This window comes from Myxine glutinosa, chromosome 1 (genome assembly GCF_964187855.1).
Source record: "Myxine glutinosa chromosome 1, kmMyxGlut1.1, whole genome shotgun sequence".
Taxonomy (NCBI): domain Eukaryota; kingdom Metazoa; phylum Chordata; class Myxini; order Myxiniformes; family Myxinidae; genus Myxine; species Myxine glutinosa.
This window is the reverse complement of record NC_136261.1, coordinates 158513250-158538061: the sequence shown is the minus strand read 5'-3', so window position 1 is coordinate 158538061 and position 24812 is coordinate 158513250. Positions and strand designations below refer to the sequence as shown.

At 44.5% G+C, this 24812-nt stretch overlaps 2 protein-coding genes across 2 annotated transcripts in view; both read right to left on the bottom strand.

Moving 5' to 3' along the window:
- The window catches only part of LOC137430262 (axin-1), a 97317-nt gene that overhangs the window by 2990 nt on the left and 69515 nt on the right, over positions 1–24812 (bottom strand). Inside the window, exons 5-10 of the mRNA XM_068121008.2 lie at positions 23579–23719; positions 13333–13799; positions 13035–13136; positions 7489–7737; positions 7226–7333; positions 2529–2678 (exon numbers count right to left, since the gene is read on the bottom strand). Coding sequence (XP_067977109.2) covers positions 2529–2678; positions 7226–7333; positions 7489–7737; positions 13035–13136; positions 13333–13799; positions 23579–23719 — 1217 coding nt within the window. The remainder of the gene's footprint in view (positions 1–2528; positions 2679–7225; positions 7334–7488; positions 7738–13034; positions 13137–13332; positions 13800–23578; positions 23720–24812) is intronic.
- On the bottom strand, positions 14211–16754 carry LOC144892406 (uncharacterized). The gene is made up of 2 exons (XM_078778956.1): positions 14488–16754; positions 14211–14369 (listed from the first exon to the last, which is right to left on the bottom strand). Exons 1-2 carry the CDS (start codon positions 16738–16740, stop codon positions 14355–14357), a joined length of 2268 nt encoding a protein of 755 aa, XP_078635082.1. The 5' UTR covers positions 16741–16754; the 3' UTR covers positions 14211–14354.

Below are 24812 nucleotides of genomic sequence, written 5' to 3'. Positions count from 1 at the left end.
GTTAGACAACGGGCCGGCTAACAATGACGTCACTGCAAATAAAAGTGGAACGCGGTGGTTTTCCTCTGTGGAGAATATATATATGAATGATGTGAATATATATATATATGTGAAAAAGCTGAATGCCTCAACTCTGTGTTTGCCTCTAAATCTTGTGTCCCAAACCCATCCCTCTCTGTACCCACCGTACCCAGCTGCTCCTGGACTCTGTGTCCTTTCCTCCTGACAAGGTGGAAAAGTTTCTGTCAACCCTCGACTCTGATTCTGCAACTGGTCCTGACGGCATCAGCCCACGGGTCCTAAAATCATGTTCTTCCGCTCTTTCACTCCCTCTTTCTGTTCTCTTCACCCTCTCTTTTGCTCAAGGTCATCTGCCATCTGCTTGGAAATCAGCCAACATCACCGCTTTGCACAAAAAAGGTGCAAAAACAGATCCTAGCAACTACAGACCAATCAGCCTTCTCCCAATTATCAGCAAAGTCATGGAATCCATCATTGCTTCAGATATGAAATCTTTCCTCTTCTCCAATGGCTTGATCTCTGATCATAAATTTGGTTTCAGACCTGGTCACTCTGCTCTGGACATGCTGCTTCTGCTCTCTCAACAATGGATGGAGGTCCTCAATGTCAAACAGGAAATTAGAGTTGTCTCCCTTGACATATCACGTGCCTTCGATACGGTCTGGCACCCCGCTCTGCTCACCAAACTCTCCTCCAATGGTATCCAAGGAAATCTCCACGCATGGTTTGTGGACTTCGTCTCTGGTCATAATCAACGTGTGGCCCTGAATGGATTTCTCTCATCTCCCCTTCCTGTTCAGGCTGGAGTTCCCCAAGGTAGTGTTCTAGGCCCTGTGCTTTTTCTGGTCTTCATCAATGATCTCTCTGACTCTCTTGAAAATCCTCTCTATCTCTTTGCTGACGACTCTACTCTCTGCCGCTCCATTCCTCATCCCTCAGATCGGCAGTCTGCAGCCTCCTCACTCTCTGCAGACCTGGACAAAATCACAGACTGGGCAAACAAATGGAAAATGTCTTTCAATCCTGATAAATCTCACACTCTTACGATGTCTCTCCGAAAAGACCGACTGGACAACCCTCCCATCCACTTTCTGAATAATCCTCTCCAAGAAGTTCTGTCACTCAAGCTTTTGGGTCTCACTATTTGCCATGATCTTTCCTGGGAAAACCACATTTCAAATCTGGCCTCCAAAGCCAGTCGCCGACTGGGCATCCTCCGTCGTGCGAAGTCCTTCCTTGGCACACCTGAGCTCCTCACCACATACAAGGCTTTCATCCGCAGCTCTATGGAATACTGCTCTCCCCTCTGGTCTGGTGCTCCTGCCTCACACCTAGCCCGTCTTCACGCTGTTGAAACCAAAGCATTCAGAATCATTGGAATCTCCCGCGATGAAGCTAACTCCAAGGGCCTTTCACTCACTCACCGCAGGCAGGTTGGTGGTCTTTCCGTCTTCTACCGACTCCTCTCTGGCCTTGCCCCCCCCCCCCCCCAGCTCTCTCTGGGCTCTGTCCCCCAAATATTCCTACAGGTCGCACAAGATCTGCCTGCAACCCTCTTATGGTTAAACTGCCAAAATCAAGACTTTCTGCTCACCTTCACTCCTTCATTCCTCTTTTATCCCGCCTCTGGAACAAACTCCCTCACTCTCTTCAATCCCACTCCACCCTCCAGGTCTTTAAAACAGCTGTTCACCACCATCTCTTATCCTCCCCCATCCAAAACCTTGATCTTTTCTACCCCCGCTAATTTCGGTCCCCTTGTGTTCTATACCTCTCCCCCCCCCCCCTCCCCCTTCCCACGCCTCCTCCCCCCAAGCCCTCTCCCTCCCACACTTCTTCCTGCTCTCAAATGTTGTGGTTGTGTGCTTCCCCTTCTCTCCCCATCTTGTCTTCCGCTCCCTCTTTTTGTATATTTTGTTTGTCTGGTTGATTTGTTTGTGAAATAAATGTTAGCTCTTTCACGAGCCTCGATTCAGTATACAAAAAAAAAAAAAAATCGTTTTAAGGCCATTTTCCCCGCTAGAGCAGGGGTTAGCCTTGCGGGCCCCATGACAATCATGGTTCCCTGTTTGAGGCAATGTTTTTATGGCCGGATTCCCTTCCTGACGCCAACCCTTGGTCACGCTCTTACGATGCGCAGGGATACGGTGTACCTATTCTAAATCGGGGTACACACCGGGATCATTCATCCCAGCAAGTTGGTACTCAATTTGCCGACCTCGGAAGGATGACAGGCTGAGTCAACCCCCCTGGCGTTAATTCAGCGATCGACCGGGATTCGAACCCAGGATCCTAGGATCCCAAGCCGGCACCCTAACCGCTAAGCCAACACCAGGCTAAGCCAACAACCTACCTCTGTGGAGCAGAGGATAAAATCTTAGGGGAGCAGTTTATCTTCAATCTGGTGTTGGAATTGTGCAGCAATCCACTGAATCAACATTATGTCAATGCAGGCCCAGCACACAGAACTCAGGAGAGCATTTTGTCGAACGGCCGTCTCTACATACCGATAGTGGCCTTTCTTGGTAAGAAGCTCCTTAAATTGGCCGAGCGTGAGCAGGCTCGTACCCACTGTAGTGCGGTAAGGAATCGGCTCACCACAGAAGTAGTAAGCAACCACAGTTGAGCCAAAAACTGTCCTCCGTACTGTTTTGTTGCTGTGGAGGATATGGGGGAGGGAAGGCATGGAGTCAGAATGAAACAGTGGATGAAGAATAAATTACAAGGAGAGGGTGAAATTGGGCAAGAAAAGTGTGACGTAATATGCACATGTATGAAACACACAACCATGCAACTTTCATTTGGTGCTGTGACAATATTTGAGATCATTTTGATTTTGGGAATAGTTGGAGGGGAGGGGGGTGGGGGGGTTCGTCAGATAATCAACAAACACCAAAACACAATCCCACTGTACGTCAGATAATCTGCACAACACTGTACAAATGTAATTTTGTTATAATTTTCTATGGGGTCTAAGGCTATTGACAGACAGATACCAGATAACACAGGACGACTTCAAATAAACACAGCCAGTGACCTTGGGGAGGGGCGGAGGAGGTAGGGAAGGGGGGAGAGGGAAGGGATAAAAGTCCACTGGGTACCAGCAAGCCTTGTGACAATGCTTTTCTCTCCACAGTTGGTGGAGTAACTAAAGATAAATATCCTCCCCCTCTCCAACTCCCCGTGGGATTTTCTGTGCTCCATCCTCCATATGCGGAGCATCAGGCAAGGAAGCAGCACGTACCATTTTTTAAAGTCTTTGGTATGACTAGACTAGGGTTTGAACTGCTGACTTCACAGACACAGAGTGGACGTTCGAACCATTACACCACTGAATCTGAGCGAAGGCCCACAATGCAAATATTAATCTAGTATGCATAAAATTAGGCCCAGGTTCTGCGGCGTCAGCAATGTTAACAAATGTTCGCTGGCACACACAAACACGAACATAGTTTGACCTTACATTTCAATGCATGTTATAAATTACGGACATTATCCACTTTGAACAATGCAATCAACGTTCGGCGGACAATGTTGGGCCCTACGATTTGTCCAAGATAAACACGCTTCGAGTTCTTTGCCAAAAAGAGTTCCATTGCGACGCTGCAGAGTGCAGACCTTTGCTTTTTGGAGGCGATTGCGTTAATTCCACCATTTTTTACCCTAGAAAACGTTATCAAATCAAATTCCGACTTAAACTCACCTCCGTGTCATCCATTAGGCCAATTGATCAAGGGTTTTTATCTTGTTTGGAATCGCATCGTTTATTCCCGTCCAGATCCGCAATGTTTCTTTTCTCCAAGATTATTGGTATACACACGATTGAAGCAACTAGAGGAATTATTCCAAATATTCAGACTTGTGTATGGCCACGGCATGGAAGCGTTTCACGTTCCCGATGAACTTTGCGAAACCATGGAAGCAGTGGTGTAGTCTAGTTTTTTGTAGTGGGTATGCTGTGATTTTTCCCTTCCAGCCTCATAGACACCCGTCCTGAAGCGACACCCCATAAGCACCACCACACTCACTAATGCATACAGTATGCATCTACACATCATTGAGAGCATTCTGAAAGACTGGTCATGTGTTATAACTTATCAACATCAATTTATTTTCATTAGCAACAAGACTCAGCCAGTTAAGAGCTATTTAGCTTAGATGTTATGTGAATGTGTTAACAAATAAAGGTTGAAAAGGCACTTAACATCATCAAAGTATCCATACTGGGTTCACTGTGTTAGTCCACAAGCCCTGGAAAAAGGATGGAACACTAACAGACAGCCCAGCTCCTGTTCCACCTGGTTTGCTGGCAGTGTGCTTGGGGTGGGGTAAGAAGGGGAGGGTGGGTAGCCTGGTAGTCTACAAAGCTTTCCAAATATGTTTGTAGTTGTACTCGGGCATCTGAGGTGTGCATTGCCTCCTTGCTTGCGTGGCAGAGCGATGGCTTCTCAACCATGTTGTGACGTACTTCCTTGGCTCAAAAAGTCTTACAGGGGGACCATTGATGCTGATCATCATCAAATTACTTACATTGGACAACAACAGTGCAGATCTCTTGTCGGTGCATACATTGTTCATGAGACTGAAGCCCCTTTCACACTCCGCAGTGCTGCAAGGGATGGTCTGCATGCATCGTATGAGTGGTTTTAGGCTTTCAGGCTCACTGTCTGGGTGCTCAAGGAAATCTCTCATACCATTAACTGCTTCCTCTTCACAAAGATTGAACCGCCTGCAAAGTCGTTTCACTTGTGCCTCACCATGCCGTATACCAGGTGTTGATGGCCAGTTGTCTGTATCCAGAACGCTGAGATCATGAAGCATTTCACCTTCAAATGAGAGGCGCTTCTCCATGTTGTTGATCAGACTTTGTAGGAACTGCTTTGCATTGATTGGTGTGAGCTTTGCATTTGACTTTGCATTTGGATCAAATCAAATTTTATTCATATAGTGCATTTTATGAATGAAAGTTATTTATATAGCGCATTTTATGAATGAAAGTGTGAAAGTTCTGTCACGAAACTATGTTGTTACGTATCCTCGCGCATTTCTAAGTGGGTATACGGAAATCCTGGACCTTTCCTAGTGGGTATACGGCGTATACCTGCGTATCACGTAGACTACACCACTGCATGGAAGGTGTAAGTTTCTGGTGAATTCATCGGCAATTAACTTCAACCACTTATATCTCATGAGATCATTCTCCACTTTGTTGTTTTCCCTTGGTTTGACTATTTCTGAACAACAAAAACAAATCAAACCAAATGTTGACCCGGTGTGGGCTTTGGTGCGGCCCTTTCTGATTATTGCATGCAACGGGTGTGATAAGAGCATGACGATTGCAAAATGCCATTATCACGTGTACGGTAACACAACACCCATAGTAGAGCTTGCCGTGCAGGCCAAATGCATTTATAAAGACAACTGGACTCGTACACAAAATACAAGGCCGTGACGAGGCAATGGACAAACAAATGCTATATGCCTATATACAGTACTGGATTTCATAATTTCCCACAATGCATTGTGGTTTGGGAGAGTTGAGGTACATTCCAATATGGCTGCCCATTCACAGCAATATCAATCGTGGAAAGCTGTTATAATGTTATCGCTGTCGGAGTTTGGACAAGCACTGCATTTAAGAGAGGGGGGAATAGGTTCCGGTGTCGAAGAGAAGCCTGTGCGATTCATCAGACATTTTCAGTTTCGACTGCTGTAAAGGACAACGGAGAGACCAAGAAGACCCAGACTGTCAGATCACTGTTTGGGTGTGGAAGAAAGGAAGGCATACCAGGGGTCTATGTCGAGAACTTGATGGATTTGGTAACAAATTGGCCATAATTCCCAATGTTCATGCAAGATAACACTTCAGAGTTCACCAGAAACTCTCAAAGTACAAGGCAACAACGGCCTAATCCACACTTGAAAGCCAAACACATGCACTTGGTCCTGTGGAACCTCTAAACAGAAACGAAACATTCTGCTCTGTCCAAGCAAGCTGCCTGCCATCCCAGGGTACCGAAAACATCCGTGAGGAATCCGAGCACTTAATCTTTCTTATCTACACTGTCTGTGAGATGACTCGATGCTGAATAAAGTAGTCCCCTATTACTGGATGTTGACTGCCAACAGATAAATGTCCTTTAGGTTTCATCAACAGTTGATTTGGAGATTTACAACAAGTAATCCTAATCCAAACAAAATCCATTGTGCATCAAAATAAATAAATAAACAAACAAAGTTTTGCAAATTATCATTAACGTAGCATTCAAATTGTTCCGAACAAGCAAAACGTGAAGACCGGAGGCTCCACCGCTCGTGCACATTTTACGATTTTCTGCTGAGCTATCATCACACGTACTGTAACAACTGGACCAACTTCAAGCATTTAAAAAGTTACTTGAAGAATTTTTTTTATTTTGTCAAAATGACAGGAAACAAACTCATCGCAGCTTCTTGGACTCTTGCAATTTTGTTATTCCACATTGACATGCACAATCTGGGACACGACAAATTCCCATAATTTTCACTTTTCTTCCCGAGAATATTTCATTGCATGCCGTACGTCCTGCCATCTTCCTCGTTCACTCGACCGGGAACTCGCCAAGCGCCGTCGCATTAAGGCAAACCATAAAACCGCGCATCAAATTTGAACCTGAGCCTGAGTTCAGATGTTAACACCGATGGGCGAACTCAAGCTAACGTTTTGTGGACACCGATAATGACACCAAGGAGTTTTATGAACATGCTCCCAACCGAACACAGACTTTTCCATGAGGTGAAGATGTCACTAGCAACGTTCGGGTTTAGCACAGCGGTTTCGCTCACACAAATGCAGCACCACCGGTAAGGCCAAAATAAATATGACTATTGTCATATGCGATACCAAAGTTTATGTGCACACATGTGTTCAATGTTCAGTTAAATCTATTTATTATTTTAAGTGCTTTGATGGTTGAGGATTGAAATGTACGTGCATGGGTGGGTATCTGACCGGATGATTAAGACGAAAACACAACCATTGGTTTACTGTGGTCTGCATCTTAAAGAACCCTTTTGAAAAAAAAACCCCCAAAAACATCACGAACAAGCTTATGGTTTTGAAAAGATGAAAGTACACTGAACTGAAGAATACACATTTAACTGTGTAAAATTGAACTTGTGAGGGCATTTGAAGAGGAGTCAGAGAGTAGTAATGATGACTCACTCTTGATGCGAGATCTCCATGCCAGAGACAGCCGGTACCACTGTTGAAAAAGGAATGTGACCAGGTCTTGTGACATGCCGTCCTCTTTGGATCACTTCCTGCACATGCCTGTGGAAAATCAGCATTGACAGAAAAGAGGTGGTCATTCGAAGGTTACCAAAGTTTGTTTTTTTCCCCCTACCAAGTCATCTTAAGGAAAGGTAGGCCCAAGGGGAAACACACAGCTATACCCAATTAGAAACAACAGGCCACATGCAGCCTACCTCTGCTTGCCATTGTACAATCGTCCAGCACGTCGGTCTTCTTCCAACCTCCTCTTTGCTTCTTCTAACTGAACGGTGGTGTTCGGAGCTGGAGGAGGTGGCATGGCAGGATCCTGCACAAATAGGTGATTTGGCTGCGGTCCACGACGAGGCTGCGTGGAGCACCACATCCTTTCAACTGGTGAGCCAACTGGACCAACTCCAGATGGTCCTCGAATGCCATCATGAACGCCTCCCCGTTTTGTTGTTCTGACCACGGTATCAGAAACAAATTAGATAACAGATGGAGATGGATAGGTATAGTGCCGTCAAAGTATGTACACATCTTGACCTTTTCACATTTTGTTGTGTTACAGCCTGAATTTAAAATGCATTAAACTTAATTTTTGGCATAATGTCAAAGTGGAATTTAATTTTTTAGAAATTTTTACAAAACAATTAAAAATGAAATACAGAAATATCTAACTTTCACAAGTATTCAATCCCGAGTTAATACTTAGTAGAAGCGCCTTTGACAGTGATTACAGCTTCAAGTCTTCTTGGTTATATCTGTGTCAACTTTGCACATCTGGATTTGGGGAGTTTCTCCCATTCTTCCTTTCAGATTTGCTCAAGCTCTGTCAAGTTGGATGGGGAGTGTTGGTGAACAGCAATCCTCAAGTCTTTCCACAGATTCTCAATGGAATTCAAGTCTGGGCTTTGACTGGGCCACACAAGGACTTTCACGTTCTTGTTTTGAAGCCATTCCAGTGCTGCTTTGGCTGTATGCTTGGGAACATTGTCCTGTTGGAACGTAAATATTTGACACACTCAGGTCTTTTGCAGACTGAAGCAAGTTCTCCTCAAGGATTTGCCTGTATTTGGCTCCATTAATTGTTCCCTCTATCCTTACAGGTCTCACAGTCCCTGTCACTGAAAAGCATCTCCATAGCATGATGCTGCAACCACCATGCTTCACGGTAGGAATGGTGTTAGATGGGTGATGAGCTGTGCTCGGTTTCCACCAGATGTAGTCCTTTGCATTCGGCCAAAGAGTTCCATTTTCGTCTCATCACACCATATAATATTTTGCCTCATGCTCTCAGTCTTTCACGTGCCTTTTTGCAAACTCCAGGCATGCCGTCACGTGCCTTTTTCTCAGGAGTGGCTTCTGCCTGGCCACCTTCCCATAAAACCTAGATTTTGTGAAGGGCTGCAGAGACCGGTGTCCCATCAGGTTCTCCCATCTCAGCCAATAAATTGTGTAGTTCTATCAGAGTGGTCAATGGGTACTTGGTCACCTGCCTGACCAAGGTCCTTCTTGCCCAGTTACTCAGTTTTGTCAGACGGCCAGCTCTAGGAAGTCTGGGTAGTTACATGTTCTTTCCATTTCCTAATGATGGAGCTCACTGTGCTTTTGGGAACTTTCAACACTTCAGAAATTGTTGTATACCCTTCCCCAGATCTATGCCTTCTCACAATTCTATCTTGGAGTTCTACGGACAGTTCCTTGGACTTCATGGTAGAGTTTCTGCTCTGATCTGCTCTGTCGACTGTTTGACCTTATATAGAAAGGTGTGTTTCTTTATAAATAATGTCCAATCAATTGAATTGGTCACAGGTGAACTCCAATCAAGTTGTAGAGACATCTCAAGGATGACTAAAGGAAATTGGATGCAGCTGAGCTCAATTTGGCATGTCATAGAAAAGGGGTTCAATACTTATTGACTCAAGACATTTCAGCTTTTCATTTTAATTATTTTGGAAAAGAATTCTAAAAAAAAATTCCACTTTCACATTATGGAGCTTTTTGTGTAAATCAGTGACAAAAAAAATAAATCTCAATTTAATCCATTTTAAATTCAGGCTGTAAAAGCAAAATGTGAAAAAGACGAGGGGTGTGAATACTTTCTGAAGGCATTGTATACACATAAGTAGAGATGCAACACAGACAGAGACTAGAATGACACTCGGTAGAGAGCATACCTCTGCCAGGCTGAGCAGTTTACGTTTTGTATCCCACTGTTAGGTAATATCTGGATCCGACATGAACCAAAAAGTAATTGGCTAGTTCTTGACACTTACCCAATTCATCCACCAAGTTTTGTCATAAGTCGTCCACAACTTTTTGAGATATCGTGCTATATATATATCAGTTTAATCCCCATCACTCGATGGTGAAGAATCACTTTAAAATTCTCTGGTCCAGATTTGAATCTTCACTAAAATTGAATCAATTTTCCTGGTCACACACCCAACCTATTCACCAAGTTCATCTGAATCCATCCACAACTTTTTGAGATATAGTGCTATATATATCGTTTTGCCCCATCTCTGAATGGTGAAGAAACACTTTAAAAATTCTCAGATCCAGATAGGGATAGGGATCTTCACCATATCCAGATTTTGTGAAGAATCACTTTTAAAACCCTCAGATCCAGATAGGGATCTTCACCAAAATCGAATAATTTAGTCTGTCACATACTCACGCACCTTCTCCATCCACCAAATTTCGTCAAAATCCGTCCACAACTTTTTGAGATATCTTGTTGACAGACAGACAAACAAACAGACAGGCATGAAATAAAATAACCTCCATCCACCTTTGGTGGTGGAGGTAACAAAGTGAACTTTCAGAGTATACAATTTGACTCTTGACAACGTGCACGGACTTTAATGCCATTTCCCCATTAAGATATAAATAAGGCACAACACAAAATCACAACCAGAAAGCATCCCAAAATGCAAAGGGTCTCGCTGCATCCACTTTGGACTCAAACGAAACGAAAGAAAACAACAGCTATAAAAAAATACAGTCGTGGCCAAAAATATTGGCACCCTTGCACTTTTTTCAAATAATGCACCATTTCTTCCAGAAAATTGTTGAAATAAAAATATATTTTGGTATCGACATATGTATTTCTTTGGTTTGCAGTGGAACAAAACAAAAAAGGTGAACAATTACTACATCTTAGCTTATTAAACACAGAAATCCCAAAATGGCCCAGAATATTATTGGCACCTTTTAGAAGTTGTTAGAAATAATTGGATTTCAAGCAGGTAATTCTCCTTTACTTTGGAATTTACCTCACCTGCGGTGAGTTGCAGGTGCCTGCAATATAAAAATCACTCATTCAACCAGTTTCAAGAGAGAAAAAGAGTCATTCTGCTGTTTTGTGTCACTGTCTGTACTGCAATGAGCATGGAGAAAAGAAAGAAAACCAGAGAATTGTCCGAGGTCAGACACAAGAATGTAGCCAAGCATGGACAATCTCAAGGCTACAAGTCCATCTCCAGAGACATTGATGTTTCTGTGTCCACCGTACACAATGGTATCAGGAAGTTTAAGGACCATGGCACTGTAGCCAACCTCCCTGGACGTGGCCGCGAGAAAACTTGATCGAAGATTGCAGCGAAGGATTGTTCAAATGGTGGAGAAAGCACCTCGATCAACTGCCAAACAGATTAAAGCTGACCTTCAGAAACAAGGTAGGACAGTTTCAACTCGCACCATTAGTCGCCAACTAAATGGAAGGGGGTTATATGGTAGGAGACCCAGGTGGACCTCACTGCTGAGAGAGAAACATAAGAAAGCCCGACTGGAGTTTGCCAAAACACACCTGAACACGCCAAAATTCTTCTGTGGCAAGATGAGACCAAATTAGAGCTTTTTGGTAAAGCACATCATCTCTATGTTTCCAGAAAACAAAATGAAGCCTTCAAAGAAAAGAACCCCTTCCTTACATTCAAACATGGAGGAGGGTCAGTGATGTTTTGGGGTTGCTGTGCTGCTTCTGGCACTGGGTGCCTTGAATGTGTGCATGGCATCATGAAATCAGGAGATTACCAAGGCATTTTGGAGCGCAATGTTCAACCCAGTTCCAGAAAGCTGGGTCTCCGTCGAAGGTCATGGGTGTTGCAGCAGAACAATGACCCCAACACACACTTCAAAAAGTACCCAGGAATGGTTCAAGACAAAACGTTGGACTGTTCTGAAGTGGCCAGCAATGAGTCCAGATCTAAATCCCATTGAACACCTGTGGGGAGATCTGAAAACAGCAGTTGGGAGAAGGCACCCTTCAAATCCGGGAGAACTGGAGCAGTTTGCACAAGAAGAATGGGCCAAACTGCCAGTGGAGAGGTGTCGGAAGCTCATTCATGGCTACAGGAAGCGCTTGACTGCAGTTATTTTGTCCAAAGTCTGTGCTACCAAATATTAAGGCGAGGGTGTCAATAATCTTGTCAATGCCATTTCTTTTTATTTAATGATGTAAAAGGCTATATTAAGTTCTGAATCAAAAACAAAGGTTCTGTAATATTAACAGTGAAATAAATAATTGTGGAGACCAAATGCTTTTGTCAATTTCAACTTGTTTTTTGGAGAAGATTGTGAGTTATTTGAAAAAAGTGCAAGGGTGCCAATATTTTTGGCCACGACTGTATATATATATATACGAATTTGGGTTCTCCATATTCTCATAATACTCAGTGGTGCAATGATTAGAGCATCTGTGCCGAGTCCAGCCGAGTCACACCAGATACTAAAAATGGTACGTGCTGCGTCCTTACTTGACACTCAGCATTTAATAGGACACAGGACAGATCAAGCACTGGCAAGGCAATGGCAAACCACCCAATATAAGACTTGCCAAGAAACTGCTTTGGCAGCACCAATGCTCTGTTGTTGTTGTTGTTGATTAGCCCTAGTCAGTTCTGCTCGAACAGACCCGCGGCACAGAGATAGCCGATAGATCTCCTGGGAGCAACCCAGAGATACCTTCCATCTAAATGGTTGTGTCCATGCCTTCAGGGAGCCAGGACCACACCGTTTTTAATGTATAATGTGTTTTAATGTGTGTGGGGCGGCCTGGCGGAGGCTGCAGGTATACTCAGTGGTGTGGGTGAGTCTATGTTTGTACTGCAAAAACTGTGGATGGTGTCCACGGTGGAAATGTGAAAGATGAACATGATCAGACCTGGGAAGAATTTCTTCACGTCGTCGATGTGCCCAGGGTTTAGTGCCTAGGATACTGTTTGGGCCCAGGTTACTTATATTGAATTTATGGGGATGCAGATATGGAAGTTTTTTGTAGTTGCCGAATGGTGGTGGGATATTTTTAAGGATGTCGTTGTAGTGTCTTTGTGATGTAGTCTTAATGTGCCTCGGGGTGTGTGGTTGGTGTGGGGTGTGTGGTTGGTGATATTGGCATTTGCAGCTACAAGGAACTGAGCACCTCTCATTTCCAAACTGTGGTCTTTGATATTAACAGAGTATGGTGCATCAGATCAGATATTCTCACAATGAAGGTTTGTTGAAAATTTCATGGGAAAAGTTCAAATTGTAAGCGAGAAAGCATCTCACAATGCAAGCGGACAAAATAGACATTTTGACCCAATTATTTATTGGTCTTCTCCATATTCTCATAATAAAGCTTTGTTGAAAATTTGAGGACAAAAGCTCAAATGGTAAAAAAAAAGAAGATATAAACTGTACAGGTAGACCAACAGAGACAATTGCAAAACCCCGTCACCCGCTAAGCGGGAGGAAGGGCTAATAATTAGCTCACCCATGTTGCACTTTCTTGTGCCGCCCACTTTCTCGTTCTCCGTCCATCATCCACTGCCATATCTGACAAGCCCGGTCCAGCTCTTCTGCTGGAATGCCCTTCCTGGGTGGCAACAGCATGCAAATGTAGGGCAATGGTCAGACTTAAGAAAAAACGTTTTGGGTTTTTTTTCACTCAAAAATCGCCATCTTTCTAAAACTTTTTTTTTTAATGCAGACCATACTGAGATTAGTTGGATCAAGGTAATGAACATGATATAATTTGCAAATGCGTGGTAAAGAGCATGGATAACACGCACCCGTAATAAGTTGCATCCACTGGTCTGCTGGTATTTCCATTTGCATAGCCATTTCCAGGCCGAGGACCAACCTCATCCTCAGTTCCATGGTGGTGTACATGGTGGTGGTGGAACACATGTGGTCGGTGTACAGGTGGGCGGCTGAATGGTGCAAGAGGTTGGGCACCAAATGAACCATTACCCCCATTTCGGTGGTAGTGGTGATGATGATGGTTGTGGCCTGGGCTACGCTCGGGGGAACGGGTACCCGGCGTTCGGAGGACACGAGAAACATGCTCGTCCAAAATTGACTCGGGGTCGTCTTGTACCTGTGGCTCACAAGGCCTCAATAGCAAAGCGAACGGATGCAAGGGCGGTGGAAGCGTGGTATCTCGGGGGAGTGGAGGAGGAAGAGGAGGAGCTGATGAGCAGCTGCTATCAGATGTCATTGCTGCTGTTGCTGTTACTGGTACTGTTCCATCTTCCTCCTAAACAGAAAGATAAAAGGGGGTTTGAATCATTTGGTGCTGTATTGGGTTTGTCATTTTCTTAACGATATCAAAAAACAACAACAACGATCCAAAAGGTTGTAATTTCTTTTCTTTTGAGTTTTACCATGTCTTCTCTGGTATAGCTTACTCTACTCCCTCAATATCCCAAACACCTCCAGGATGAACACATTCTTCCAGTACCACCATCATGGTTGAACTCATAAAATCCCGGCTTAATGCCCACATGAACTCTTTTGTTCCTCTTTTCTCCCATTTATGGAAGCACCTTCTCTACCCCACTATTCCCTCCAGATAGTAAGGGCATTTTATGAGATATTTCACAAGTCTGTTAACTAAATTGTTACCAAAAAATTTCTTCACCAATATGTTTATAAAGGTGTGTAATAACATGTGTTAAAATGTTGAAGTTCAACTCCTGTGGGAAACCCAGAAAAAAAGCTGTTGAATTCGGGTACCGAAAAATTATTTTCGAGAATTTTTTTTTTTTTAATCGGCTCTTAAGTAACTTATGAGGGGTCAAATAAGGGTTTTTCATGATTCTGAGTCGATTGTTAACATTTATATTTTCACTTTTACATTTACACACAAAGTAGCTTTTATTTCACATACATATATAATACTCAAGAGTTATTTCTCATTCACAATGTCAGAAGTTTCAACAGTCATTGTCTATGTCTTCTTCAGACTCAACAACATCATGACTGCAGTTTCTGCATGTAATGCCATTACAGACTCCACAGGCCGAGATGCACGTGACCCCATTCTTCTTGCAGCTGCATCGCCGGTTGCTGCAATCTCCATGACAATTACAGCTCGTGAACTGCAATAGCTCCTCAGGAGCCGTGGGGTCCAGTGTTGGAACTGGCTCATACCCATGCACACCTAACTCAGGATCGTTGGCTTTGATCACCCACCCCGCTGCCCAGAGTGTGTCACCTGGAGTGAGGAGTGGCTGATCATGAGCCAGGGAGGAGGAAAGCTCAGCGAGGGGGAGAAACATGATCGCGTTCGTTCCTATCTGTTTCCTGTTCGTAAATGGAATAATCTTTACTTCAGTTCCTCTCAGGATCTTAGCTTTGTCGAGTGCCTTCAACTTCACCCGGGGGAAAGCTGCTGTTGTCTGTGGATCTGGCAAAGGTGGTGCCGGAGAGGTGACTTCGATCCAACCCATTGAGTGAAAGGGAGTGTTTCCGTGAATAGAGACAATGTTTAAATCTATATTGTCTCCAACAAACTGAGTGACTGCATTGTTTGTTTCCCCAACCTCCATAAAGACCACCTGATCATTACTTGACAATTCACTTTCACTGGCTGGCACTTTGGCTGTCATCACTGATTGATCCTCAAGCGCAGCATCAACCGCAACCTCATCATTGATCTGTTCATCGGTTTCCTCCACAATGGTATCAAGAGTGCCAGAAGTATCTGGAACATCATCTCCACTCCTACTATTAAGGAAGCAGTATTTGTAGTTTTGTGTCTCCGTGTAAGACTCAGTGTATCCCAGCCGGTGGAACTTGTTGAGCATCCATTTTGACCCAAATCTATGATCAAGTTGTATGGCAAGCCCCATTTGGTGTGGCAATACTCCAGACCGAGGTCGACAGGCCTTAATAAAATTCTGCCCCCAAACGGCAACTCTTTCGTCTGTCTTGACAATCGGTCTCAAGAACATCTGAAGGCTTGCAGGAACAAGTGTCAGCTGACTATCGATGTCAGTCATACTGTGTGTGGTGGGGTATGACTTTGGACCTAAATCAATCAAGGCAATATCATTGGATATGAACTTGAGTGCCGTCTTTATGATCTGAGTCTTCTCATCTCCATGGTCAAGATTAGCATGATGCTCTCGCAGAATATTGTCGGTGCCATCTTTGAGACAGAGTACATCTGCCCTTCTTTCCTGTGTTGTGAAATACAAGGTGTCTTCGTATTTCTCTAGAAGTTTTATCTTTAGCCAATGCTTTGAATAAGAAAGGCTCTTCTCTGGTGACTGATCAAACTCCTGCAGCTTTTCATGGACTTGGTCCATGTTCATTACCCCATGCTCTAATTCTGAGTCTAACCATTCGCAGAATTCAATAAAAACTGCCTCTCGCTCCTCATCAATACTCCTCTGTCCTCTCTTCCTTTTTCCTTCCTCATCAGTCTTGGACAAACTGTCACCTCTCGCAAACATAAGTTTGCATCGCAAATGGTACAGTGTTTCTTCTGCTACCAAGTCGTTGATCCCTTCCAGGCGTCCAGTGACTTCAGTGCCCCAGTCATCCCCGCGACTCCGTGCTGTCTTCAGCAAGCTTGCCTTCAGTGTATCTGCAGTCAAATTATCTGGCACTCTGTATTTCTTTCTAGCTTGTGCTGGATTATTTTTGTAGAGCTGGGCTGGTTGGTTGCAAAGAATGCATACATCCTTATACAGGAGGTCAACTGACTGTGATCTTCTAGAACTGCAGCCAGTTGATGAACTGAACTCACAAGTAGTGCGTCTTCTCTTCAACTTTGATGACTCTTTCTCTGCCTTTGATGCTTGAGCTGACTTCTTGGTGGTTGCAACAAAGTTGTTGTACAGATCATTTTTACACTTCTGGTGGTACCTCAGTTTTCCTTCCTTTTGAGCCTCCTTCATACGTTCCACAACAGTAACATTTTCGACAGTTTCTGCTTGTTTCAATAAAGTTGAGTATCCCTTTGGAGTTGCCTGTATGAGCCTTTCAGCTGGTGTATCCGAGCGTGCACAGATGAAGCAATTGAGCACAGGTGGAGTAACGTCTTCATCCATATTGCTAGACTCCATGTCCTGCAAAGTAGAAAATGAGATATATTTAGAAATTATTTTTCCACAAAGGAGTGTCTGTGGTGAAATATAAATGTTAACAATCAACTCAGAATCATGAAAAACCCTTATTTGACCCCTCATAAGTTACTTAAGGGCCGATTAAAAAAAATAAAAATTCTCGAAAATAATTTTTCGGTACCCGAATTCAACAGCTTTTTTTCTGGGTTTCCCACGGGAGTTGACCTTCAACATTTTAACACATGTTATTACACACCTTTACAAACATATTGGTGAAGAAATTTTTTGGTAACAATTTAGTTAACAGATTTTCATATGTTTCCCTTACTAAGAGGTTAAGGCACAAAATGCACCACCATCTAATGGCATCTCCCATCCCCACTCAGAATCATTTCTAGCCCAAGCAACCATACCTAACCTAACCCTTTTACTTACAGGTTACTGCATTTCTTCCCCTCCTCTTGTTCATCTATTCCCTTGCTTGTCGTGTACAAGTGTTGCTCCAGTGCGTATCCAAGTGTTGCCCCAGTGCATGTCCAAGTGTTACCCCAGTGCGTGTCCAAGTGTTGCCCCAGTGCATGTCCAAGTGTTGCCCCAGTGCATGTCCAAGTGTTGCCCCAGTGCGTGTCCAAGTATTGCCCCAGTGCGTGTCCAAGTGTTGCCCCAGTGCGTGTCCAAGTGTTGCCCCAGTGCGTGTCCAAGTGTTGCCCCAGTGCGTGTCCAAGTGTTGCCCCAGTGCGCGTCCAAATGTTGCCCAAGTGCGCGTCCAAGTGTTGCCCCAGTGCGCGCCCAAGTGTTGCCCCACTGCACGTCCAAGTGTTGCCCCACTGCGTGTCCAAGTGTTGCCCCACTGCGTGTCCAAGTGTTGCCCCACTGCGTGTCCAAGTGTTGCCCCACTGCGTGTCCAAGTGTTGCCCCACTGCGTGTCCAAGTGTTGCCCCACTGCATGTCCAAGTGTTGCCCCACTGCGTGTCCAAGTGTTGCCCCACTGCGTGTCCAAGTGTTGCCCCACTGCGTGTCCAAGTGTTGCCCCACTGCGTGTCCAAGTGTTGCCCCACTGCGTGTCCAAGTGTCGCCCCACTGCGTGCCCAAGTGTTGCCCCACTGCGTGTCCAAGCGTTGCCCCAGTGCGTGTCCAAGCGTTGCCCCAGTGCGTGTCCAAGCATTGCCCCAGTACGTGTCCAAGCGTTGCACCAGTGTGTGACCAAGCGTTGCCCCAGTGCGTGACCAAGCGTTGCCCCAGTGCGTGACCAAGCGTTGCCCCAGTGCATGACCAAGTGTTGCCCCACTGCGTGTCCAAGTGTTGCCCCACTGTGTGTCCAAGTGTTGCCCCACTGCGTGTCCAAGTGTTGCCCCACTGCGTGTCCAAGTGTTGCCCCAGGGCGTGACCAAGTGTTGCCCCAGTGCAAGACCAAGTGTTGCCCCAGTGCGTGACCAAGTGTTGCCCCAGTGCGTGACCAAGTGTTGCCCCAGTGCGTGACCAAGTGTTGCCCCAGTGCGTGACCAAGTGTTGCCCCAGTGCGTGACCAAGTGTTGCCCCAGTGCGTGACCAAGTGTTGCCCCAGTGCGTGACCAAGTGTTGCCCCAGTGCGTGACCAAGTGTTGCCCCAGTGCGTGACCAAGTTTGCCCCAGTGCGTGACCAAGTGTTGCCCCAGTGCATGACCAAGTGTTGCCCCAGTGCATGACCAAGTGTTGTCCCAGTGCGTGACCAAATGTTGCCCCAGGGCGTGTCCAAGTGGTGCCCCAGTGTTGCCCCAGTGCTTGAATGTTGCCCTTTTACCTTCAGTCACCTCACTCTTCCACGAGCCTCGATCTTGTATAGAAAAACCATAGTCCCCCTTTCGCTCCGCGGTGCGACGGGGGACAAAAAGTAAGGCAAAGTCTTAACAAGAAGAAGAAAATAAGATTTTAATTGATGTTGAGTATATCTTGGAATACTGTGTGTTGGCTCATATGCAATGTCAAGGTCATATGTTTCATAAACAAGTCTTCCCATTCTTCCAAGCCGAATGTGCATGTCAATGTGTAATTTTCCTTGTGTTCTGGAGTGATGGGTTACGTCCAATCAGATAATTCCCCCTTGGTCCGAAGTTATACCATTACCATCTTTTTTTGTGTCTCCTTTTGACTTTTTATCCTGGGGCAGTGAATGCCAGCGTAAGTGGTCGACGATTGGGACATACCAGTGGAGATGGACTGAAGATTGAAAGAAATAACTATGCACATGTGCATGCAATAAAGACAATAACATTTAAATTTGTCATGATTCAAAAAGTATACTTAAAGAGAATACCCAATTAAATAATAAAAAGTGAACACAAAGGATGAAGGTTCTAATACCAGGATGCCAGGATACCAGGATACCAGATGCCAGGCATAATCTCAGCAAAAGAGAATTCAAATTTATTGTTAAAGTAAAAAAAAAGAAAAAAAAAAGAAGCTAATCATCCACAGAATCGAAAATCGACCAAAAATCAAGGACGAGGAGCTGTGGACTTTGCAAGACGTGCGGTATATTAAAAAATAAATAACTAAAACACCACTATTTACATACAGTTTAACGTTTATTCAATTTAAATACTTTTCATGCCGGAAAATAAATGCGGCTGGGTCTTGTGACATGCCGCTCCCTCTGGCAAGCCGGTCCAGCTACTCACAAATAATTCTGGATTATGTTGCTTACAAATATCACTGTTGAATCACTGGTGAGTTAATTGGGTTTTGCAACTCCATTCAAGGCAAAATGGGGGTTTGCAAGTTGGTGTGAAGTGACTATAAATCAGGTTAGTGTTCATAAGTAATAGTAAGTTCGATTAATCATTTACGATAGGCCAAAAGGCCTTTTGACGAGTTTACCTTTTCGTGCACAACGTTTTATGTATGAAAAAGAAACAATATTAACTACAGGGTGTTCCAGAAATCACAATGGAATGTAAAATCAGTAATTATTATTATTTTCTGCCTTTAAATTATGATCAACCAATCGCATGACTGCCAAATTACTTCATTAATTATTTAACCAATCATATCGCCTGTTATTAATGGGCTGAAAGGATGGCCTGCACCCTCATCTCTAAGCTGTCTAGCTTTGGTTCGAATCCTGACCCGGTTTTTCACAGGCAGGCCGATTCATCAATGTGTGTGCCGTCCCTCGGATGGACGTTAAACGGGTGTCCTGTCTGCCAGCATTCGTTGGTGGACGTTAAATATCCCATGACGTCCTTCGCAAAGAGTAGGTGAGCTATCGCCAGCACCATGAATAAATTCCTGCTATAACCAGCAGAAGGCACTGCATCAGCAGAACAACTGTGCCGTCAGCCCTCGATACTACCCCACAACCCCACAGCCTTGTACTTCATACGAAAGAAGGAGAACCTGTTAATAACATGTCAAATGTAATCGTAAATTTTTTGTGTCCCGTCGTAAATTCTGGGACACCCTGTAGGACTGCGAGCGCTGCAGTCAGCTTCGAAGCAGTCTGAATCTGCCACCAACATGGAGGCGAATTTGTATGTGGTCTGAGTAAATGCAGCGCACATTCAGCAGGAAAAAAAAAAAATCTGTAAAGTACGTTACTTTTTGTGGCCCATTCAGCAGTAACAGCGAGATTCCAGAGTTTTTAGAACAGAAGCTTCAAACTCACACTTCAATACCTGCTATGGGTGCTCAAGCTGACTGCCAAATTTAATGGCGATCAGTTTTGTAGTTCTGGAGAAGAAGATCGTTTTATGTTTGGGACAAAATCCAAGATGGCTGCCAATAGAAAAACAAGTTTAAAAAAACAAAATCGGTTCAGATCAAGTGCCAAGGGTGTGCTGTAAACCTGCGCAGATTGGCGTAGCCTGCTGTAACATGAATCCACATCCACACCGGGAATGAATGATCGTTTTAAGGCCATTTTCCCCGCTAGAGCGGGGGTTAGCCTTGCGGGCCCCATGACAATCATGGTTCCCTGTTTGAGGCAATGTTTTTATGGCCGGATGCCCTTCCTGACGCCAACCCTTGGTCACGCTCTTACGATGCGCAGGGATATGGTCGACCTATTCTAAATTGGGGTACACACCGGGATCATTCATCCCAGCAAGCTGGTGCTCAATTTGCCGACCTCGGAAGGATGACAGGCTGAGTCAACCCCCCTGGTGTTAATTCAGCGATCGACCGGGATTCGAACCCAGGATCCTAGGATCCCAAGCCGGCACCCTAACCGCTAAGCCAACACCAGGCAGTAACAAAAACAGTTGAAAACAGTTGTAACAGTTGAAAAAAAAAAGTTGTTTCACAAAAATCGGCAAAAGCACAATAATAACAGTCCCAAAAAGAATAGGATTCCTGACTGTGGACTTGGAAGCCAAGTTATTGCATGTAATGCTCAATTTACCTGTTGTACGGGTGGCGCACTTCAACATACGAGAGATGGTCAAAACCTTCTAGGAACGACGTATTTGTTTGTATTCTCAAGGGCTGGGAATGTTTTCGCTCTTGTAAACCCCATACATGTTGCAACACCACTAGTTTCATTAATGTGACATAGTCTGTTGTTTCAGAGCACAATACATAGGTAGCCATGCATTACATTCATGTATCTTCCAAAATCGAGCATTGTGGTCTCGTCAATTTTAGGCAAAGAAGGTGCCAGCTCCAGTTTTACAAACGCATGGTGGCTGTGTATCACGAACGTTGCCCCATTCTATAATTTTAGACAAATGGCCATCTGACCAAGCGTGGAAGCAAGTCAATTGAAGATAACGCCAGGGCAGGATGTCCCATACTCGTGACTGCCCCACAAACTGTTGCCCAGCTGTAGGCACCAATTATGGAGGACCACAATGTTAAAGTCACACAAATATCCATAGAACTTAGGATTTCTTCTCAAGGAAGCCTTTTTCCTATCATCCACAAACACTTGGGCAAGTCCAAGGTCTCGGAAAGATGGGTCCCCAGAATTCGACAGCCCTCACCATTGACAACAATGGCTAGCATCATGTCACAGGCTTCTCAAACTGCTCAACGCAGCTCCGACCAACTTTATTGCTCCTCTGGTAACTAGTGAAGAAACATGCTATCACCACTGGGATACGGAAACCGAATTAGGATCGATGAAATGCAAGTACAAGGGATTACTGCCACTCGAGGAATTGCACACTCAGGCATCTGCAGACAAATCATGGACTCAAGTTTCTGGAATTCAGAGGTAATCCTATTGATTGACCAAATTCCTCAGGAAACTACAATCACAAGAGAATATTACACAAGCCTCATGAAAAGTTTCCAACAGGCCTTTGAGGGTAGATGTCGAGGTATGTTGACAAAAGTTGTGCGACCTTTTTCATACCAGCGTGCCTGTGCACTGGACCAATGCGGAGCAAAGCGCCATTTGCCACTATCGCATTTATCTACCGGATCACTGTCCCCACTTTTGTACAACTCAGTCCTGGCTCGCATTGACCATTTTCCCACCTGTGTCACCACTGATTCACTAATTATGAGGAACTGAATGAAGCAACCAAGGATCACTGAAGAGATATTTGAAAGACAAATGGAGTAAGTGTACTGAAGGCTAGGGACACCATTTGAAAAATAAAGAAGAAGTTGGTGTGCCTCAAGGTGTGAGCGCCTTGTTCAGACAACGTTCTGAACACCCTCATAACCACCCAAGCACTCAAAAATGTTTTACATTTGCACGAGTTCAAGGATATTTTTGCACAAGTACTCCTCCGTATATTTTTCCACAGTAATAGCTGCAAAAATATAACTGTACCCTGGTTTTATGCATTTAAAAAAAGACCTTCCGCAAGAGAGACAGGCCAGAAGCGCTGCCGGCATCCAAGAGCTCAAGAGATGCCGTCATTCAGGAGCGATGCCTGAGAAGAGAGCGAACAGCCTCAGAGTTACTGCTTTTATCAGCACACCCTACTCCTCCCACCCTTATTTGCCTTCAAGGAGTTCAGGTCAGCAACAGCAGAGTGCCGGGCAATGGCGTCCTACACCTGCACATAGCAACAACATCTGCCAATGGATGGCACAGACCCTGTACCGATGGTGCATTGCCTCAGTTCCTCTGGTAAGTGGCGCCAATGCTGGAGGGTCCATCCCCATCTGCTTGCTGCTTTTCCCTCTTCACACCCCCCACCCCCTGCCGCTTGTCCCTCTAGTGTATGAGTAGGGGAAGGAGTGTTCTGTAGTACACTCCACGAGTTGCGGGCTGGCAGCGTGGACGTGGGGTATTCCCAAGGAGCCCCCCTTTCAGCTGGTTCAACATGAGACAAGTGATAGGACAGCCACCCTCTCTTCAGGGTGGCTGTCCTATCACTCAAGAGATGAGTGATACGCAGAACGTATGCCGGATACTTATCCCTATGATGTGTACTTAATACAAGTGATTCAAAAGTTATAAACTATACAAAACATAACCAGTGATAAGGCCTCATAACTATCCACTCTCCCCTACCATGTAAAAGTAACAATATTTTAGAAGTATAAATGAAACAAAAATAAATAAATAAATTGAGGAATACTACACTTTGTCAAGGCGAGTATCGGTCGGTCCAAGTCAGCTGACAATTCGAATGATTAATTATCAACTAAGGGTAGGCAGAGGTATGTCAACAGCAAAGTTCTTGCTTTGATGAAGAGCGAGCACGTGAAATGCCAGCTTCACTTTGCTGTTAAACACACCTTTGTCAAGCTTCAGTTGATAAACCTAGCGATAAAAAGTGACATTTTGGTCAAACTTCATCCATCGTAGATGGAATGCTCACGAACAATGGAATGCTAGAAATCGCACAGTTGGGCCTGTGGAACATACAATGTGCATTCAGATTGTGAATCATTTGAATAGAAAGAGCAAAAGAAGATAAGTGTGAGGGTTGGTGAAGATGAAAGGGAAGCAAATGAGAGATAGCGAGATGAGTGCAGTGAATGGGGGAAAAAACACAAATCGCCAACAGCGAAACCAACATACCTCACGCAGACGCTGCAGACGCTCCTCAAGCCCCTGCTGAGCATCTCGTTCCTTTTTCACAAGTTCCAGCTTCGAGATTAGTTGTGCTGCAAACTGGCAAGGATCCACAGGACCCATCTCTTTGGGCAGTCGACTGGTACGCTTTGTAGTGGACACACAAAAAAAAAAACATTTCTCCATCACCGTGGTAATCGAGTTTGCTTTAGATTCCAATCTTTGGCCCCCAAAACCATTGGGAACCACAACTCGCTTCCAAGCATCACACATGTCCTGAAGGGTTCCATTTCCACAGAGCTTGACCATCAACCACCACTCAAGAAAGGAGCATCAATTGTGCAGTAGTCACGTGGATTTGCACGAGTTAACATTAACCCCAGTCCTGCAGTAATGGTTCACAAACAGGACAGTGTTCAATATGGAAATTGTGAAAAGGTGTTTTACCTCGTTCATCCCTTACATTTTAAATGGCTTAACCACTCAAAAGGGAAGTTACAATCGTGTAATGAACTCCAAATTAATCATCGATCCATGGAAATTACAACCTCTGTCCTCTGACATGCATGCGTACGCTGGCCAAACTCCAAATTCCCTGGATGGAATTACGACGGGGTTCACAATTTTTGGTCGTTTGGACCCTTCCTGGTCCACAAATGCCACAATATCGCCAAAAGCCCATGGTGAGCCTCCACACTCAAACATTTAATTACCAATTGGAATTGACAATGGAACAAATTCCTCAGTAAAGACAGTGCACCAATTTTGTGAATACCGGTAGTCATTGTGAGAACAATCATCAACTGAAAATGGCAATCTTGTAATCATGAATGTGCATATCTGTGCTCAAAGCCATAAGCCTACAGCAACAGCTGCTGCTGCTGCTGCTGCTACTACTATGCTACTACTACCTCCTAATGCTAACCTAAACAATTCTAAGTCCTCGTATAACCTTTACACTCAACCTCACTCCTTGGTTCACAAGTGGAATCACCTCTGAGTTTAAACTCCACAACCTTTTCCTCCAGTTTCTCAAACCGTGCACAAACTTATCTGTTCCACTTCCAACCAATGAGCTCTGCCCTTCGAAAATAATAAATGTCAGTGTGTAATTAGTTGTTATCTCCAAATGCGGGTTTCAGAAGGTGGAATGGAGCCCTTGCAGGTCTCGATGTATCCACCATCGTGTGTGCACATGTATGTCAGTGTGTATGCATGCAAGTTGTATTTGCCTGCTATC

Coding starts and splice junctions, on each gene's coding strand:
- LOC144892406 (XM_078778956.1), bottom strand. CDS start 16,740: ATGAGGGGTCAAATAAGGGTTTTTCATGATTCTGAGTTGATTGTTAAC.